The sequence below is a fragment of the Myotis myotis genome, unplaced genomic scaffold (assembly GCF_014108235.1).
Source record: "Myotis myotis isolate mMyoMyo1 unplaced genomic scaffold, mMyoMyo1.p scaffold_m19_p_2, whole genome shotgun sequence".
Taxonomy (NCBI): Eukaryota; Metazoa; Chordata; class Mammalia; order Chiroptera; family Vespertilionidae; genus Myotis; species Myotis myotis.
Window position 1 is genome coordinate 168,794,567 of NW_023416324.1, and position 20,363 is coordinate 168,814,929.

Here is a 20,363-nt window from a genome sequence, read left to right on the forward strand (position 1 = left end):
GCAAGTGTCAGCCAAGGAAGAGGTTGTTGTAAGACCATGTATAGTAGTCAGGGAAAGCCTATCTGAGAATGTGGCATTTGAGCATTTGAGCACAGGTGAGGGAGTAAGCCATGTGGACAAATGAGTAGGTGCCCTGCAGATGCAAGGAACAGCAAATGCAAAGGCCCAGGAGAATACCTGGGAATTTCTAGGAAAAGCAAGGAGGCCAGTGTACCTGGAACAGAATGACTCAAGAGGATACCAGTAGAACATGAGGCCGGAAAGAAAAGAGAGGACAGACCTTGTGAGGTTTTGTAAGCCACTTCAGGGACTTCCCTTTTTCACGAAGGGAAATATGAAACCACTTGAGTTTTGTGCAGAAGAGTGACAGGATCTAACTTATGGAGGAGAACATCACTGTGGTTGCTATGTTAAGTAGTAGATTGTAAGCAGGCAAGGTAAAGCAGAAAGACTTGCTAGGAAGCTATTGAACTAATTCAGGTGACAGATGATGGTGATTGGTGAGTAGTTCAGGTGAAGAGTTTCTGGCGAAGGTAATAAAAAGTGGTGGGGATTGTATATATCTTGAAAGTAGAAACTACAGAATTGGCTGGTTGATTGTAGATTACCATCTCTCTCTATGAAAGAGAGAATTCAAAAATGTTTACAAGTCTTTTGAGTCTGAAAACCAAAGAAAAAGATTTACTGATATAGGAAAGATCTATGGGAATAAACAGGTAGAGGGCAGATGGGAAAATCAGAAGCTAGATTTGAGGCAAGTTTACTTGCAGAAGTTTAATAGACACATCCAAATGGTGACAAAGAGTTGGAAGTTGGTTAAAGAAATTCAGGAAAGAGATCTGGACTGGACATATGCATTTTGGAGCTGTTAATTTATAGATGAAAATCTATGAGACTGAGTAAAATTCCCCAAAATGTGAAAGAATATAGGAAAGAAAGAAGTCAAAGTTCAGTCTTAGTGTAGCCCTAACATATTAAGTCTAAAGAGATGAGGGAAAACAGGAGAAAACAGTCAATAAAGTGGGAGAGAAATCAGTAAATGTATTCTTCTGGAAGCCAGGTGAAAAAAGTAAAAGTGAAGTGAGTACCCATGTCAAATGCTGGCAATTAAGTCAAGTAAGAGGAAGACTAAAAATTGACCATTGGTTTAGCAATATAATCAATACTTCTCCTCACTGGGGAGATGCAAATGGTTAAACCAACAACCAGACAAGCTGCCTTACTTAAAGTGCTCCTTACATAACCTGGCTCCCATCCTTTTCATGAACCAATCTGATTTTTGAATTCTTTATCTTGTTTTATTATGCTACAGTAATCAATTCCTTATGTCTGTGCCTTGCCTGATTTTATGTTAATATTTTCAAGTTGACTTTTACAAAAATTTTGTGAGGGAAATAAGCAAATGTTATCATCATTGTTTTGTAGAACATAGTTTGTAGAGAAGATCAATTCAGCCAAGGCCTTCTGACTACTAGAACCTTACCCTGTTCCTTTAATTCCCAGAAAAAGAGGAACTGATGCTCCTTTTTTAAAAAAAAAATTCAGAGAGGAAGGGAGAAGGAGAGAGAGAAACATCAATGATGAGACAGAATCATTGATGGGCTGCCTCCTGCACACCCCATACTGGGGATCGAACCTGCAACCTGGGCACGTGCCCTTGACCAGAATTGAACCTGGGACCCTTCAGTCCTCAGGCCGAACTCTAGCCACTGAGCAAACTGGCTAGGGCTGATGCTTCCTTTCTTGTTCTTTGAACCTTTCTTGATGCATTGCTCACTTCTTTTCATACCTTCTATTTATTCTTACTTAATCCCTTGAATTTTGGTCCCCGGATTTTTTTGAGCAGCTGCACACCATGACCTTTAAGGACAAATATCAGTATGACTTTAGAGCTTCATGGAATTTAGACTTCTGCCAGGCTCCAAATCCAGAGGCTAGTTTTTATATCCCCTCATCTCCAGCCTTTCCTACAGGATTTACTTCCTCCTAGCATAGGAGAAAAGCTGGGTAAATGATCAGCACTGTACCATTAAACATGCATCTACCATTCTCTGTTAAAAAGATGAGAATTACAGGGTCCAACATCCAAGCACCCAATAAATCTTTTGATTGTAATCTCATATATTATCATAGTATATGTCCTCTTTCTTCTTCTTCTTGATTCTTTCTAAGAGTTTTGCTTACTTCCACCCTTATATTCAAACATCAGAAATCCATATACTATTAGTGAGGAGATCATATTGTTATGGATAGCCATCATCCATGTTCAGGTTGAAAGCCCAGTGATGGTAACTCGCTACCATAAGTTTATGCACATAAGCATGCATGGGTACAATTATTGGCTTAATCAAAAATTTTAAATGATAAAATATAAGTTACAAAAATCATGCAGGCAGTGGATGTATCACTGCCAAATTTCTGGTTGTCATATTGTATATTAATTAAGTTTCTATTGGGGACAACTGGGTGAAGAATATATGATATCTCTGTATTTTTTTAAACTTCATGTGAATCTAAAATTACATAAAAATAAAATGTTTTAAAATTTATGCAGGTAAAAGACATTCATGGGCAGATTTCTTTTATGGAGACCATCAAACTGTTATGATGATGGGAAAGGAATGCACTAGGGAAACTACTGCCTTAGGCAGGATCTACAATGCTGGCCTTTCAGAGTGGAGTGAGAAAGTCACAGAGGTAAACAGTTGCACAGCAATCAGGGAAGAGAAATGTGGTTATATATAGATATATAGATCTATATATTAATTTTAGCATCAAATATTATAGTGTTGCTTGCAGTATTACTGTGACTATAGATCCACCTTCAATCAGCTGCCACACTCCCAGTCAGCCATCTGCTTTGGGACCATTTTTTTTTTCATAAAAATTATTTAATCTATGTATCTAGTTGGTCATAGTTTCAGCTTTTAAAGCTAAACCAAACATGCTGCCCTTGTTTCCATTCCATTCTTTTTAGTCATCTGACCTGCCCTTCCTTTCCTAGGAATCCGTAAGATCATTGACTCCACCTATGGAAGTGAGGCTTCTGACCCACCGCCTAATAAATAAGTTCACGAGTGAAAAGCCCATTTTTTCATTCTATTTAATTACAGGCTTCAGAGACACTCAGAATGAAGGGTGTCTTAGGGACAAATAATACTGTAGGCTTGGTTTACTTATCTCCTATTGGCATTGGCACCAAGCCCTTCCTGTGCTTTGAAATTCATGGCTGTGTCTGTGGCTGCATACTAAACAGACCGAGGCCGCCACAGCCTGCTTAGTGTCCAGATGCAGCTCGGCTAATCCATATACCTTAATGGCCAGTTCAGAATGGTAGTTTAGATAACTAACATGGCTGGCTTGTTTCTAGAGCAATCTATGTATGTGGTCATAAATAAATTAATATATAGTCATCTGAATTAGATTCAGTGAACTCTATGGGGTCTGAACTACAACATGCTTGTTCTGAATTCTAGATGACTTGAATTTGCCTATAGAAATATCTGTATAAAAGGATAAGATTACATATAGAGAATTCTTTTAAAATTAAACATATAAGAAACTAACAGTGAAAAGTAAATTTACCTTCTACTTTTATTTCCTGACTCTCCCTTTTATTTTTTATATACATTTTTATTGATTTCAGAGAGGAAGGGAGAGATAGAAATATCAATGATGAGAGAGAATCAAGCACACTTCCCCCACTGGGGATTGAACCGCAACCCAGGCATGTGCCCTGACCGGGAATAGAACCGTGACCTCCTGGTTCATAGATCAATGCTCAACCACCGAGCCATGCCGGCCTGACTCAGACTCTCTCTTTTACAGTTTAATAGTTTCAAGCAGAGATAGTCTATGTATATATGAGTATATATGTTTAAGTTTTATATGGTAAAAAAACAGTATAGCTATATTTGTTTATTTATTACATAAAAGGTAGCATGATTGTAGAATACAATGTTCTACATTTTATTTCCTTTAATAACTCATGGAAGCCTTTTCACAACAGCATCTGTGATTTTCCATTACCTTTTTAAACAGCAGCCTAGTATTCTGTTGAGTGGATATAATCATTTTGTATTTAATCAGTCGCATTTTGATGGAGACTGGCTGTTTCTAATATGTTGTTATTAGCAACAATGCTTCAGTGAACATCATTGCTTGTAATTATTTGTGCCACATGTAATAATATCTGTAAGACGCATCCCTGAAAGGAGAATTCATGGCCAAAGGATATATTCAGTTTTTAGATTAAGAAATATTGCCTAATTGCCCTCCAGTGAGGCTATACAGTTTTCCCAACCATGTGTGAGAAGGCTTGCCTCCCCACATCTATCTCCTCTCACTATATTATCAATTTTTTAAGCTTGCCAATGTGATTATACTTGTAAGTTATATTTCTCTAATTGAGAATGTGCTTAGGCATTTGAAGATTCTTTCCATCTAACCACTCAGTTGTTCATCATTCCCTAAATAACATCTATTCCACACTGCTTTGAAATGGCAGTAAAAATAAATCTCTATGTTTATTCTCACTTATTTCTAAACTATCCTTGTACAATAATCTTATTGTTTATGTGCAACAGTACCAATTTTTGTACATTTTTCTACTACTATAGTATCTTAATATATAGTAGTTAATGACTCTTCATTGTTCTTTTTCAGAATTTCCCTAAGTATTTTGGCAAACATTTTTGTTGGCAGCTGTGTTGGAGTTGTTTTATTAAAATAAGCATTGAAATATGACCTGTTTAAAAATAAGGTGTGATCGTTATGAGGCAGGAAAAGCTTTATGCCCAAGGTTAGGTAAGATCTGGGACTAAAAACGATGTGTAGGAAAAGAAGAGCAAAGAGGACCAACAAAGGGGAGAAAGCCAAGTAAATGTTCCAAGTACAAAAAAGATTTTATATAAAACCCAGAAATACCCTGGAATAAAACATGCACTTGAATATCCTAAGTTCTTTAAGCAGCCAGCCAGTGTTGCAGATCAGCATGTATAACCCTGGCTTTTAAGGGCTTGACAAACAGTTCCAAGGTTCTGACCTTAACCTGAAATTCCTTGAACTCTCGGTACCTGTGACCACACATCCAACATTCCTACCCCCAGCATGCACTTTACCAGTCACAAGGAGCCATCGTTAATGAGTGCTCTGGTAAGAAGCATAATTTATAGAGAAGCTAGCAAGTTCTGAGGAAGAGGGAAATTAACACGGACAGCAAACCACTATCTTTGAGCAGCTTGTCCTTTAAGCATGTCGAGATCCAGTCCTTTTAGTTTCACTTCAGTGATCTCCAAAACGGGAACCTGGTGTTTGCCACTATTCCAGGTAACATCTCTCTTTCTGGGAAAAGATTTTCAGAGGTACTCTAAGGACCTGATTGGTTATTGATTTGTTATTTGGGGAAACTTAACTCATACATTTCGAAGATTTCCTTTAAGGAAGTGTTACCAGGATTGTATTACTACTTATATTTATTGGTCAAAGCTACAGAAAACAAAATGACCCATGCTATTAGTCTTATTTCTACTTGATTTAGTTCTATTGCTATTGAAGTAAGATGATGCAATGTAATCTTTGCTATGCTGTGAAACATTTTTTTAGAATAAAAATATCATATCATATCAAAATGCTATGGTAGGGCTGATTTAAGACATACTTGTTTACTCTTGCCTGCAACCACACTTGATGCTTGAGAGTTTCCCATTGCTGAACAATGTAGACAGAACCATGGTAGTTTATTTTGTTTCCCCTCTACTCTAGCATCTCACTCAAGAGTAATACCTGCATCTCTGCATATGTGTTACTTGAATGCAAAGTATCTGAATGATTTAGTTCTGAAATAGATTAAGAATTTGCTCCCCATTTCCTGACAACCCAGAGTCTGACAGCTACTGCCTTGGCTGAGGGGTGGTACTAATGTGATACTGTGTGCTCACTCCTTGCTAGGGTATAGCACACCAGAAGATTAGGAAATGACTTCAAAGTGAAATGCTGGCTTTATTTGTTTATCTGTTCAACTGGATCCCAAATGATTTCATCTAGTCATACATAAACTCTCTTTATGGACAAAATTTGAATGTTCATTTTCCTCCCAGTTAGTATCCAAATCTATTTTCAGCATTCTAGCAAAAGAGAGTACAAGTCATGTTCTGTGCTCATAAATTGTTCATTACCACGCTCTCTGACGGCCAATTCATGGCTCCATCTGTGACTCCACAAATCTCTTTGCCCAGATAAACCTGGTGGAGTAAATATAAGGTGCTGACAAAGATGCGTTTGAGATTAATAATAAGGAAAAAAAGACATCTCCCACAAAATTCCTATGTGTACCATTTTAAATTTTTGTAACTACTTACTTGGTTTTATACTTCTGTGTTATAGACCAGGAAAAGCCACACTTCACTAACCTCATCAACCCATATTTAGGACTATTTATAAAGGACATTTAAAAATGTTTCTGTTGTACACAGGAGGAGTCTCAAGTCAAGGGAAAAACAAACAAAACCTTAAGAAAGGAGCACTTTATTTCCTCTGTGATGCGAGTTACCGTAAACTGTAAAGCTCAACACACAGAACTAAGATAATTGTGTAGCATTGCTCATGCTTTGGGTCTTTTAAAACAAAGCCATGAAGACTATTACTTTTCCCTTCTTCTTTGATAAAGAGAGAAATGTAAATCTCAACAAGAATGTCATGTGCTCTTAAACTGACCTTTGCCTTAAAGCAGGTTAAAGTCACTCCTTCATGCATATAGTTAATACCCAATATTGCTAATGGCATGGACTTCTGTTTTACGTAGAGAACTTGATGTCTGTGTGGGAAATAATAAAATAATTAACCTCCTCCATCTATCTAAAATTTGAAAACAAAGAAAGAAAGCAAGGTGCATAAAAGCTTTTTTAGAGCAAGCAAAATCTGCCTATAGAAAAAAAAAAGATTTTTTCATCTATCTATAATTATGTGTAGGATAGAAATCTGGTTTACAATACATATCTCCTGTCACTGCTGAGCTGGAAAACCTACCCAGAGATTGTTTTTGTTTTGTTTTGTTTTTTCAATTAAAATTCTGTTCGCCTGACAATAGCTGAGTCGGCTGTGAGCATTACTTACAGAAACAAAATTATAAAAACCCACATTGTCTCTAAGTGCTGTTGTATTAAAGGATTAGACTGATGAGATGTTTGGATTTTATTTGTTCTAAACATGTGTTTCAGTTGGTGCTCTCGGACCCACCATGTGAAGAAAATGAAATGTAAGTAAATAGCAAGAGACATTTTCAAAATTCAAAGAATAAAAAAAGGGCTCAAGTTTTAAGAAACCCCAAATGAGTTCCAAATGACCATTATAACCATGTAAGAAAAATAAAGGTAAATTGTTTTAAATGCAAATGGCTCGATTTTTCTAAAAGCAGGGAAAAATGCACTTTTATTATGATCAGCTTTGTTAAATAAATAAGGGGCCTAGTTAATTTATAGGTATTTTTGCTCACAGCATTCTCCACCTTTGAGGTTTCAGGGTACTTTACATTCATAAAAGAATTATTACATCCTATATGGCTGCATACATACCCATAAATCACATTGGTGATGGGGGGTAGCTTTCCAGATAAATCAGTTTCAAATATAAGCAGAATAATGACATTTCTAACCTATAGTATGTGTAGCTTTCAAAGTGCAGATATACAGTTGTGGGGGCTAAAAATTTATAATAATAAAAGTGTAATATGTTAATTAGACTGGAAGGCTGAACAGTGGAATGACTGTCCAGACAACCTTCCAGACGACCTTCAGGATGAAGCCAGGGCTGTGAAGGCCGAGCCCCTTGCACGAATTTCATGCATTTGGCCTCTAGTATATATAATACTTTTCCTCCCATCTTCTATGTTTTTCTGAAAGGGCTAACAATTAAATTAATAGAGACAGATTGATAGGAGAAAACCAGAATTTTAATACATGTCCATGGGAAATTGACATAAGCATGAAAATTCCAAATATAATTGGGCAAAATTGGGTGTCAATGTCATTTTTGCAAAGGAGAAAGAAGGGGACTGGATCTTAGATTGCAAAAGTGAGACTGGGCCATTTTCTGGTAACTGAGGAGAGGAAGAGTAGAACATACAAGGCAGGTAAGTATTTGCTGGGAAACTCAGAAACAATGGAACACAGGGTATCTAGCTAATTGGACTTTGACTGAAGCCCTCTTATTTATCCTACTTAATTTAAATTAAACTAAGGTTAATATCCTAAGATTCCCTTCTTTGAGTAGGCCTTCCCATCTGAATCTCTTAGAAAGGGAAAAAGTCAAAGGTTGATTCTGAATCTTTTGTTTTTTAAAAAATAGCTTAAAATGAATATCCCAAAAGGCAAAAGTTTAGTTCCCTTCACAGCCATGTGTCACTTAATGACTGGGATGCATTCTGAGTTCTTAAATTTATCAAAGTAATGAGTTTGTAGTTCATCATAGGTCCACAGATTATCACCAGTGAGAAAAGTAATAAACATCAGTTCTCACTTTTCCCAGATTTCTTTTCTTTTGGCATCATTATTTCAATTTCACCAAGCATATATAAATATCTGAGCAATAACTTTATCTTAAAAAATGTAACTTTTACTACACTGAAAATCTTACATCTAAAATTTGAGTAATTGGAATATTGTCACAGTTCGGATATTTTTTTAATAACACAAAGAATTTCTGTTTAAAAATTGAACTTGAGAAAGACACAGAAATAATGATGTGGAAGAAAGTACACCAAGTCCAAAGACCCATATTGTAGTTTAAGTTTGGGGGCAGCTAGTGACCTCCCCAATTATTTTTCCACTCTTGGTCTCAGTGATAAAGTATGTAAAATCCTAAGGGGGAAATAAATTATCCCAAAGGTTCCTGTAGTTCCTAAATTATATGATCACTTTGCATTTCTTCAGCTAACTGCTTCTAGACCATTTTGTTACATATCAGAAAATCCATCAGTAGGTTCACAGATTCAGACAGAGAAAGTGAAATAAGTCAGTTTGCAAAACTGTTAGCACTGGAAAAAATATTGAGTGACTAAAAAAATTAAACCTAGGAAATAAAATGAGATAGTTAAATTTAGAATCTATAATAATAAAAGCATAATATGCAAATCGACCGAATGGCCAAACAGTGGAACGACCATCTGAGTGACCATCCGGACAACCATGCTATGACACCTATTGGTGCCAGGCCAGCCAAGACAGGTGCGATGCGATTGGCTGGGGGCCTGGCTATTGCCCCATGATCACCCTGCAGAGGGAGGCCCAGGCCACTGACCAGCAAGCTGTGGCAGGTGGGCGGGGCCTCCCTCTGTGGGGGTGATTGATCGCAGGGCTCCCAGACTGAGAGAGGGCACAGGCCAGGCTGAGGGACCCCCTCCCCGCCAGTACATTAATTTCATGCACCGGGCCTCTAGTTGAAAGTATAATAAGTATATAGTCTATTTTTAAATGTAAAGAAAAGAAGCAGAGATTTATATATGGAGGGAAATAAAACAATCCACATTCCTGATCATGAGCTTAGATTTCAAGACTCAAAAACAAGAACCTTCTGTTACTTTATTTGGCTAAATCACCAAGAAAAGTTTCCTGCATCCATCTCTAAAGTAGGATGCTACATTTTAAAAATTTATATATTTCAATGTGATATTTAATTTTTTATGACTACAAAAGTGATGTATGTACATTATAAAAATGTAACCAATATAAAAATATTGAAAAGATAAAGTGCCTCATGACATCCATCTTCAAGTGAAGCAAACATTGTTAGTAATTTGATGTATGTGTATATATAACTATATAATACTTATTTTGTGAAGTCATTATATTTGTATTAAAAATGTATACAAAGTAGAAATGATCCTCTTTATTATTTTACTTATCAAGGCTTTTAACTATAAATATAAATCTACATTTTTGATGAATATATAATATTTCTTTAAAAGGAAGTACCATTATTTTTTAAATCCTCTATTGGTGATCACTTGTCTTAGGATGATTTTTTTAAAAGTCACACTTCAGCTGTCATTTTTCCTAGCCATCTATACATGTGCATTTGGCTAAATTCTCTAGGTGCAAAACAAACAAACACCCCATGAAACTTATTCTCTGGATGATTGAGTTTTGTCTTAAATATTTGGGGTAGAATTTTTAAGTTCACAATCACATATGTTAAAAAGTCATTGCTGAAGAGTACTGTGATAAACAGGACACACTTTCTCCTTAGGGAGGCTGTGAGCAATAAATTAGCTGACATTTATGAAAGCTTTCAAGCTGAAATGTGCCGAGTGTTATTTTAACAAAGGCTGAAGAAAACGTGATTAAGTGCAGCGCCATCTCAGAAGCTTATCGGGCTGTGATGAACAGCCTTCAACTCGTTAATCCCAGAACACTGTAACATCAGCCCATCTACCGAGGTTGAAAAATGTCCATCAGCAAGCATACATTCAAAGCACTATGTGTAGCATAGCAAGGGACTCTAGAATGAACAGCACATGTGTCTAAACCTGGGGAGTTATACCTCCTAAAAATCACACTGTGAACCAAAATGTGATCTTTTTAAACTTATCTTAAGAACAATTAAGTTATGCTGAAGCACATAAATAGTTTGACCATCCTGACTCACAGATCAACTTCTAACTCTTTGGTACATGGTGTATATGGCCACACTCATTCATTTTCCTTTTATCCTAATTTATTTTTCCAACCAGGATTGCAGGGCTGCTATTCTCTACCAAGACATCCAAGGTTAATAGGCACTATGATCTTCCCTGGATAATTTGCATTTTAAAGGACTCCAGGTCTCTGAATAGACAGAATAGTGGAACGGTTATCTCCTAATACCTATCACATGGTAGTCCTGAAAAGTTAGTCACTATCTTCTCAATGTACTACAGTATTTTTAACTCCGGCATCAAACCTGTTACTATGCAATTATCTGTTTTTAAGTATCTGACAGTTTCCACTCACATGTATCCTCAGCGCCTTGAATGACGTGGACACATGGGAAACATTTACCAATTGTGCTGGGGGCCTTGCAGTGAGTAAATTATTGTTGGGGAAACAGGTGTAATCAGAAAAAATATTATGGTGCAAAAGAATAGGTTTGGGCCACTTAGAGGTCCAACACTAATTGTTCTTTCTTTGTCACTAGGTACGTAAACTATAAAAATCAATACCCAAATGACTGGTATATCTGGTAAGGACATCTTCACTTCTATATATATAAAAGCCTAAGGGGCCATTATGATCGAATGACCAGAACAATTGGAATCACCAGTAGACAAGTTGCAATGATGCACACTGACCACCAGGGGGCAGACACTCAATGCAGGAGTTGCCCCCTCGTGGTCAGTGTGCTCCCATAGCCAATCTCCCATGGCCCTTCCCCCAGGCCAGCTTGCCCCCCTGACAGGCTGGCCAACCTCCTGGGGTCACTTCCCCTGGCCGGCTGATGCCCTGATAGATCTTGATCACCAGCCAGGCCAAGGGACCCCACCCACGCACAAATTCATGCATCAGACCTCAAGTTGTTTTATAAAAATCTTTGGTAGTATATACATATTCCTTTTACTAAATAACTGATATGGCACATGAAATCATACCTATTAAGAAAATAATAGAGGTCATATGAATCAATATATGTAGAAACATTACTTTCAGGTTGTTGTCCAGTGTTTACTTAAGTGTTTTCTATAAGAGGGAACTTACTATTTCTAAGAATAATAATAATTTTCTCCCTGGTTGAAAATCTTTAAAAGTAAAATTATTCTTCCTTCTCTTGATATCTTCTGAAATGCCTCTTCTACTGATTTTAGTTCTGGCCTTAAAAATCATTCAAAATAAGACTGCTGCCTCTTTTATGAGTTAGGCTTTTAGAAATTTTAAAAGTTATTATACCATCCTAAATGTTGACTCTTATATTTTACAAATTAAATATTACCAATTTTCTCCTTTAGGTAGCTCCTCAAAGACAGAGACCATGTCTTATCTTGTCCATCTTTTCTTTTTAATTATTGACTTCAGAAAGGAGGGGAAAGGAAGAGAGAGAGAGATAGAAACATCAATGATGAGAGAGAATCATTGATCGGTTGCCTCCTGCAAGCCCCCAACTGGGGATTGAGCTCACAACCCAGGCATGTGCCCAGACTATGAATCTGAACTGTAACCTCCTGGTTCATAGGTCAATACTCAACCACCTAGCCAAGGCCAGCCAGGCTTATCTTGTCAACCTTTGAATCCCCAACCCCAACATCTAAAGTCTGTTCAGTTGTTTAAATCCTGGTGGAATGAATGGATTTATGGTTGAATGAAAGGAAAAATGGGTAAGTGGATTGAAGAACCAAGACACTGCCCCTGAGAACAACCTTCCAAATTTCAAAGCGAAAACAATTCTAATCACCTGGCAAAATCAACCCACTCTGAGCTCAGCTTATATTCCAGGTTCAGTGAAAATGTACAAATGGTGGTGGTGGTGTGGGGAGGGGTTGCTTAAGGAATTCAGCCTCTCACATTGCTTGTAGCCAGTCTTGCTGAGTTCTTGCCCCTTTTCAGGGTGTAATAGGAGACTTAAGTTTCCTGCGTGCTCCACCTCAATCCTCTTCTGATTCTTCTGGCACCAGGTTCTTGCTCCTAATTTTCCTGGTGGCTCTGCTATGCGGAGCAGTGCTCTTCTGCCTTCCCTGCTGGCTGAGGAGATGCGGGATCGGTTCCTCAAGACGCACCGTGGCTGTTTTTGCTGTCGGCGACTTGGACCCTGTTTATGGTAGGCTCTCTGCACATTTCTGGCCTTGGTCTTTGAAACCTTATGATTTTGTGGTGAATTAGAAATCTAATCTCTGAAAATCAGATTTGTGAACTTACAACAAGACATAGTTTATCGAAGATTGAAAGGCATGCATTGGGGAGAGAGTCTAAGTGAGAAAACTTCAGAAGAAGGAAGACCCCCAATAGAAAAAATCACGTGTCTTAAGAAAATGATTTATAGTTAAGTATGGGGATAGAACCTAAATATTTTGCTCAGTTGACATGAAGAAAAGAGGACCTATACAAGGTTGGTCACTTCAAGTGAGTGTAGGGTTTAAGGTGCAGAGAAGTATTTCTGAGTTTTTTTTATCAGTTGATACTACCCTGTGTTCATAGTCTCATTTACTAAACTCTCTATACCTCACTTACCTACAGTAACATTGAACCACACTTTTCAGATTGCTGCCAATGCAGAATCTGAAAATTTGGAATTGGCAGGGGGGTATAAATATTCATATTTTTTCTTCCTAGAAACATTGGCAGCATCCTGATCCTGCCTTCTTCCACCCCTGCCCCTCAAACCATACCCTTTCTATTATTGTCCAGTCTTTAGTAGGAGGCAAGCAATGGAGAAAACTGAGGTCATAGAGTCATTGTTAATTCCAGGCCTTGTCCTCACCCAGAACATCTGTTCTGAGACCTTCCCTCTAAATCACAGCACTGTATACCACAATTGCCTCTAGAGTGCTTAGTAGAGATTGACAACTGCACTTCAGAAACTTGGGCCAGATAAGATTTCCCATAGAGAGTGTAGGGCATGTCCTGGAAAAACTAAAAGCAAAATAAAAAGTGGGATGTGAATAAAATAAAATGTTTTAATATCAAAATTCATTACCGTAAGGTTTGGTGATTATATTCACTATTGACTTTTTTTAAGTCATTACTTACCAGGGAAACAGTGTCAATCTGAGAAATGGGTGTTTGGAGAAATAATTAAAATCTCCGATGAAAATAGTTCTTTCTCCTAAACTTAAAATTACTGTCCTCTGAACACAGAGGAAAATAGGGCCACTGACCTTTTAACAAAATACATGAATCAAAGGGGTCAACACAGTAATTTTGGTCTTATTTTCTTTATTTAACTAGAGGTATTCAATAAACAAATACAGTTATGTTCCTTTCAACTTACTTGAGTTTCTAAAGAGGAGAATTCCCCCTGATCCTCTTAGCCCTACCGTTACTCTAAGGAAGACTTTTCTAGACTTCCTGGAATCTTTAAATATATATATACACACATATATATCTATATCTATATCTATATCTATATCTATATCTATATCTATATCTATATCTATATCTATATATATATATATATTTAATTTGAGTAAGTTACCCACTTATACTGTTATAATTTTAAGACAATCTATGTGCCACGGTTATATGTTATATCCCAATTTATCTAATGTTTTCACATTTCCTGGATGGTGATTCATATGCATGCTTTTGAATTTACTTGAACTTGTCTGAGCAGGTATGACTGAGAGAAGGGATCAAAGCTGATATGCTTCTTCAGAAATCTGCATATAATAGCACTGAGTGCAGGGCATTAGCATCACATTCTCTATAGTATCCTGAAGTCATTATGAACAGGAAAGAAAATACTTGGGGAAAATTGTTTTGTTTTCTTTAAATAACATAGTCCCAATTTAATTCACATCTACCAAGTGTTAGGCAGTAGGTCAAGGACTTCTCAGAGATTATCTCTAGTTCCTAAAAACGGCTTGGAAAAGTGGCTATTACTTCTCCCAGAGGATGTTATCTACTTTTCTCACTCTATTGAATAAATGCACCACATAGATCTTTGCTGTAAGTCAACTAATCGACTTCAACTTACCCAGAATTAAGGTTAGGAAGCTAAACAAAATATGGGCAGGCACTCGTGGTTTAGCCACCTACATTAAGTACAACCTATATCCTGTGTCTCCAGATGTTTCCATATTGCAATTCCTTAATGATAGAGATTGCTCTCCAGAGTCCTCATTCCCTTCCTTATTCTCTCCATTCCTCATTAATTCCACAGGTATAGCTCTGCATCTTACTTTGATCAGGAACAATTAATCTCTCCTCAGCTTAATCTGCATTGCAAAGTTCACTTTTACTGATTTCCATCTTAGGAGGCCGCAGTTTCTGTTGCCCCTCCCTATTAATTCTTTCCTTCATCTGCACTAGGTTGGATATTAGGTTGTTCCATCCATTGACCATCTCCCTTCCTATCCTCTGGATGCTCAGCAGGTCTGTACAGGCCATGAACAGCCATTCACTTAGCCTTTGATGTGGATGTGACTCCCCGAGTTGTGCTTCTTGGCCTTTTTAGTTCTCCTTTCTAAAACAAAATATAAAAGAGTAATTTAGGAAGTGGTATTCTCTGTGATCTCTAGTCATGTCTTCTTAAGTAGCAATTTTGGGAAGTAAATACCAGGGAGTCAATATTTTAAGTCTACCAGACCTGAGGCCCTGAACCTAACTGTCCCCTATACCTGGGCTCCTGAGCATTAAAGAGAAAAAAACAACATGATATAGAAAAATGTTAGTTACATGTAAACAAGTGGTTAGAATAAGATGGAACTTGGAGACATTGTAGAAAATAGGTCTACCTTTCACCTACCTTTCATCTAGCGCCAATATTCCACCTTTGTGTGGAAATTACCTAAAAATCGGTACAGCGGTCTGGTAGTCTGAAACCCAGACCCACACTGGATTTTCTTTCCCTACTGTATCCTCACTATGCTTTCACTTCTCTAAACAAATGATTCTTCCTACCTAGTATTTCCAAAGAAGGAGCTATTTTCCAAAAGGGAAGTGAGGAAACCACTACCAGGATCTTTGTATGGTTAAAAAGGGAGGGAAGGGCCCAAACCACAGCCTCTACCCCCACAACCCACACAAACTATGTGCTCACAGCTTGGAGCTGAGTGCCGTTACTGTTGGTTTTATATGCTCAATCTGCAGGATATGGGGTGCACTTCAGGATATGGGGTGCACTTCAGGATATGGGGTGCAATTCTGATTCTTCCTCATAGCCTCTGTTCAGAATTGGGGTGGAATGAGAACTCATTGGAGGACACTGGTGATATGTTAGAATATGAAATAAGGGTGTCTGGACTTCCTGTCACCCCTGCAGCACAAAGGGCATAATAGATTGTTCCCTCTGACTACAGAATGTAGAAAGTGGGTCATTTAAAACATCTTAATGGAGAGACTAGATTTGCTATATTCACCTTGCGTTCCTCCTAGACCTTTATTTTATTTTCCAGAACTCATTTCATGTTATTATCACTATTTGCTGAATATATTAGTTGAAATAGCTCTGCTCTTCTGACCTGTTATTGAGAGGTTTGACTCTCAGGATCCCATGGAAGTTGCCTCAACTGAATAGAGCCAAGAGGATAATTTTGACTGATTATTAGAGGCTGGAGTGGACTGAACTTTACTGATTTAAGTACATAAAATAGGAATGTTCTCTCACTAGCAGTTCCTGACAATATTACATGGCTCAGGTTGCCAATTATCTTGATTAGAAATATTAAAGAGAGAGAGGAAAACACTTGTTTGGGAACCTCATCAAAGGTGTTTAAGGAAGGCCTTATAGCCCAGCCCATCTGAATGTCGGATGAGGTTTTTGTCTGGGAAAGGTCCTTGGAAATCTCAGCAAACACCCTGCCCCCAATAGCATCTCCTGGGCCAATAGTCATATATTTTCACAGTTCTCTGCTGATCCAGTGCTCAGATCTCTCAGGTTTTCTTCCCCTCTCGTAGGGTCTATGTTTCCAAGTCTGTACTATGTAATGACTAAGCTCTTTATGCCCCAATAAGGGAAAATTAATCTATCTGACACCTGAGGGTAAGAAGAAAAAGGAGGCATTGTTAGAGAAAGAAGAGGAAGAGAAAGACCAGAAGAAAGAGAAGGAGACGAGATGATGAAAAGTAAGAGGAAAAGGAACCTATAGTTTGGAGCTGAAGATACTTTAAGGACTAACATGAAAACCTGTTGATTTTATGTAATCCCTAAAATCATGTTATTTTGCTCTGCTTCAGGCCCAACTCTTCTTCCTGACGTGGCCCCAAGATCTCCTAGTTAGACCCTTTTCCCCTCATTATCCTTCCTCCACCCCCAACACCTCTGATCCTGTTTTCTATTCCCACTCTTTTATAATCTCAGAAAGGACCCATTCACTGCCCTTATGTCTTCTTGAATGAGGTAAATCCATGCAGTAATCTGAGACCTTCTTGCTCTCCTCTTTCAACCATCAGAGACTAACAATTCAAGTATAATTCAGGTTTGTGATTTTAAGCACCTGTGTCAGCAGTAAAAATAATGTAGTGTTTCACTGTTGTTTTGTAATCTCATTATTTTACCTATGTTAATGAAGTTTCTGGAATCCCTCCTTTCTGATAATTCAACAGAATACACAGATTTACAACCCATTGTTTCCCCCACACCCCTCCTCAAATGTGTAAATCTAGAGTGAGAACTCATATTGGGCCATGGAAAATGATTTTTTTAAAGGAATGTATCAATTTAGTAAAGGTGGAGATACAAGAAGAGAAAATTAAAATTCTCACACAACCCTTTCTATCCCAAATTTCTATCATTTGTGATCAATACTCCCCACTTTGTAAGACCAAGGACTATATAACAAGGAGAATAGGTAGAGTTCTGGGGGCACCTACGTGGGGGGAAAAAAGAAAACAAAAATGTTTTGGGTTTCTTAGATTAATTGTTTGGTTTATTTTTTAAATTCATGTTTGAAAAAATAAGTAATGACAAAGGAGTCATTAAAAGGAGTTTTAAAATTTATTATAAGCAAGTGTTTTCATAATTCACTGAAAATGTGAATAATAGTATGTTTCCATTTAAAATAAGGTTATGAAGTTGCATAAAAGCCCTTATTTATAAAGTAACGCTGCCGCCAGCTGGGTACATGAGTAGGGGGTGCCCTCCGATGTTTGTGGAGCTCTGGGGGCACAGCTGAAATAAGCATTTTTAGAAGCCCTCACGAGATGATTAAGAGGTAGAAGATTTTTAGTCATATAGTTACATCCCTTGGTTTGAAATGTCCCATTTCCCTCAAGCCAGTCCTGAAAGAGAGGTAGCTGGGGGTTCAGCAGAGCCAGTGCCCAGATTTTCTGTTCCATGTTGCAGTCAGGTGCGGTTCGGCATTCAGGGCAGATTAAATTTAGTTCATGTGTAAAGCCCAACATTCATGGCTTGCACCGTTTGAGCGCAAGGGAGCACAACTCCTTCCTCCTCTTCCCCCTCCCCCTCTAGCATGAGTCCCTAAAGGGGAGGCATGAGAGAGAGAGTGACTTTCCTTTTTTTGGAAGTGTATATATTTAGATTTTGCAAGCTTGCTGTGGCCACCACCATCCTGGCCAATTACCTATTCCTAGGTGTGATTGATGGGCAAGTATTTTATTAGGTCCCTCAGACTTTTACTGGGCTTGTGTCTAAACTGCCTTTGTCTAGTCCAGGGGTGGGCAACCTTTTTGTGAGTGCGTGCCAAAACCAGCAAAATCTCTGACTCAAAATTCTTCTGCGTGCCAACCCTAATTTTTTGAGAACATGTTATGCCTACTTGATATCTCTTAAGGTGTACGTATGTGAAGAACCTTGAAGAAATAATAAAATTCATTCGAGTGACAAAAACACAGTATATGATGATGAAAAATACATTTATTTTTTAATGTATACATGTACATTGATAGTCTGACAGAAAACTTTATGACTCCATTTGATATTATCAGTAGGACTTTTGCTGCTGCATCACTGATGACAGAGATTTTACATCAGGTTTATATTTCGTGAGCTTCAGAGATATGCATGAGCTACTACTTTCATCCGTCAGGATACTCCTATTACGAGACTTAATAAAATTCATCACTGAGAACAAAGATTCACAAGCATATGTGGATGAAACCAAAACACTGGTCGGATCTAGGAAGGCAGGGAGAGTTAAGGCAGAGGCATAGAAATTGCTCTTCCCCTCTCTCGTCAATCCATGTCTATGGTCTTTAAGGTAACTTGTTATGTAAAATTATTTAGCTAAGATGCACCTACGCAGAATTTATCTGAAAAATAAAGAAGTCGATATTAAGAAAAAAATTTTAAATGGAAGATTGTAAGAGAGGGTTTCGCGTGCCAGCAAAAGTTACTGGCGTGCCATGTTTGGCACATGTGCCAGGGGTTGCCCACCCCTGGTCTAGTCCCTTCCCCCATGGATCAGACTTAGTGTTAAATGTAGCTTTTAACAATGCTGCATAAATGGCATGCCTATATCTAGTCTTCCCTTTTACTCCTTTTTCTGTTAAATGTTAACCAGGTTATTAAAATGGTATCAGTAAGTCAGTTAAAGATAATAAAGAGAACAAAATGTGGGGTTTGGGAGGTGAGAGAGGGATGAAGAGTATGAGGCAGAAAAACAATCTAAGTGTTTGTTAGAAAAGAGAATTTGAGAGACTAGGAGAAGGCTCCCTGCCATTATCTTTCCATGTTTTTAAACAAAAAATAATAAGTTACTATAAAATCTGCATTGAACTCTTTCTATTTCATGTGTATTCAGAGCTGGGTCCTTCAGCCCTGACAGCAGCAAGCAGGTCCCCTGTATTCCTGAGAAGACCTGGAGGTGAGAACCTTCTGAGGCCCCTACTGGGGACACTCATTTTGGCTTAGCTTCTCAGATCTGATTTCCCTGATGATGCTTTCAACTATCCAATTACCCTGACCCCATTTCTTCTGCTATTTCAGAGATAATCTTTCCTTTTTCTTATTTCAAGGCAAATAGAAATACCAGTCTTCCAGCAGCCATTAAATGTGAATGCTTCAAGTTGAGGAGGGGAAGGAGGATAGGAGAGAGACAGAAAAGAGCAGGTCTTACACTGTGCTCCCTTCTTCCCCCATCACACCCAGGATTCCATCTTGTGTTAGGATCCTTTTTTAAATGTCACTTCCCTATACTTTATGCTCTACATGTAAATATTCTGTGACTCCTTTAGGTAAGGAAAGAGAGTATTTTATTTACACACTTTCATGGACAGGCATGATAATAGTTACCGCTCACATTTATTGAGCATTTACCATGTGTCATGCTCTGTGGTAACACCTGATATCTCCAATTTCATTTCTTTCCTCCTATACCTCTATGAGGGGCTCACTATCATTCTGAACCTTCTAAAGATGATAGAACAAAGGTGCTTAGAGATTAAGTAACACAGTAGATGAAAGAACTGTGACTGGAATTCAGGCATTCTTAGCTACCCCCATATAAAAGAACAGGATGAGATAGAGAAGGGAAAAGATTAAAAAAAAAAAAAAAAGAGGTCGAAAGGGCAAATTAACATAATCCAAGTTCATGGGAGTGATTATTAATTGTGTGGGAAATCTGAAATCTGCTTACAAAAACTCAGCAGTGAGTGTATTGGTTTACACACTTAAACAACAGACTCTAATACCTTCACCAACAGTTCTGTTAAAACCATAGGATTTTTAACTTTTTTAAAATCTTCACCAGATACTATTTTTTCCATTTATTTTTTTAGAGAAAG

General features: G+C 37.8%; 1 protein-coding gene across 4 annotated transcripts in view; it reads left to right on the top strand.

Moving 5' to 3' along the window:
* The first annotated feature begins 5,138 nt into the window (after positions 1-5,138).
* Positions 5,139-20,363, top strand: part of TMEM207 (transmembrane protein 207) — a 28,521-nt gene continuing 13,296 nt past the window's right edge. For 2 of the 4 annotated variants that reach the window (XM_036352448.1, XM_036352447.1), the window contains exons 1-5: positions 5,139-5,328; positions 7,218-7,255; positions 11,170-11,214; positions 12,638-12,780; positions 19,382-19,444. In XM_036352448.1, the coding sequence (XP_036208341.1) occupies positions 5,254-5,328; positions 7,218-7,255; positions 11,170-11,214; positions 12,638-12,780; positions 19,382-19,444 (364 nt within the window). In that variant the 5' untranslated portion in view covers positions 5,139-5,253. The remainder of the gene's footprint in view (positions 5,329-7,217; positions 7,256-11,169; positions 11,215-12,637; positions 12,781-19,381; positions 19,445-20,363) is intronic. The other 2 variants (XM_036352450.1, XM_036352449.1) reach the window with 2 other exon arrangements.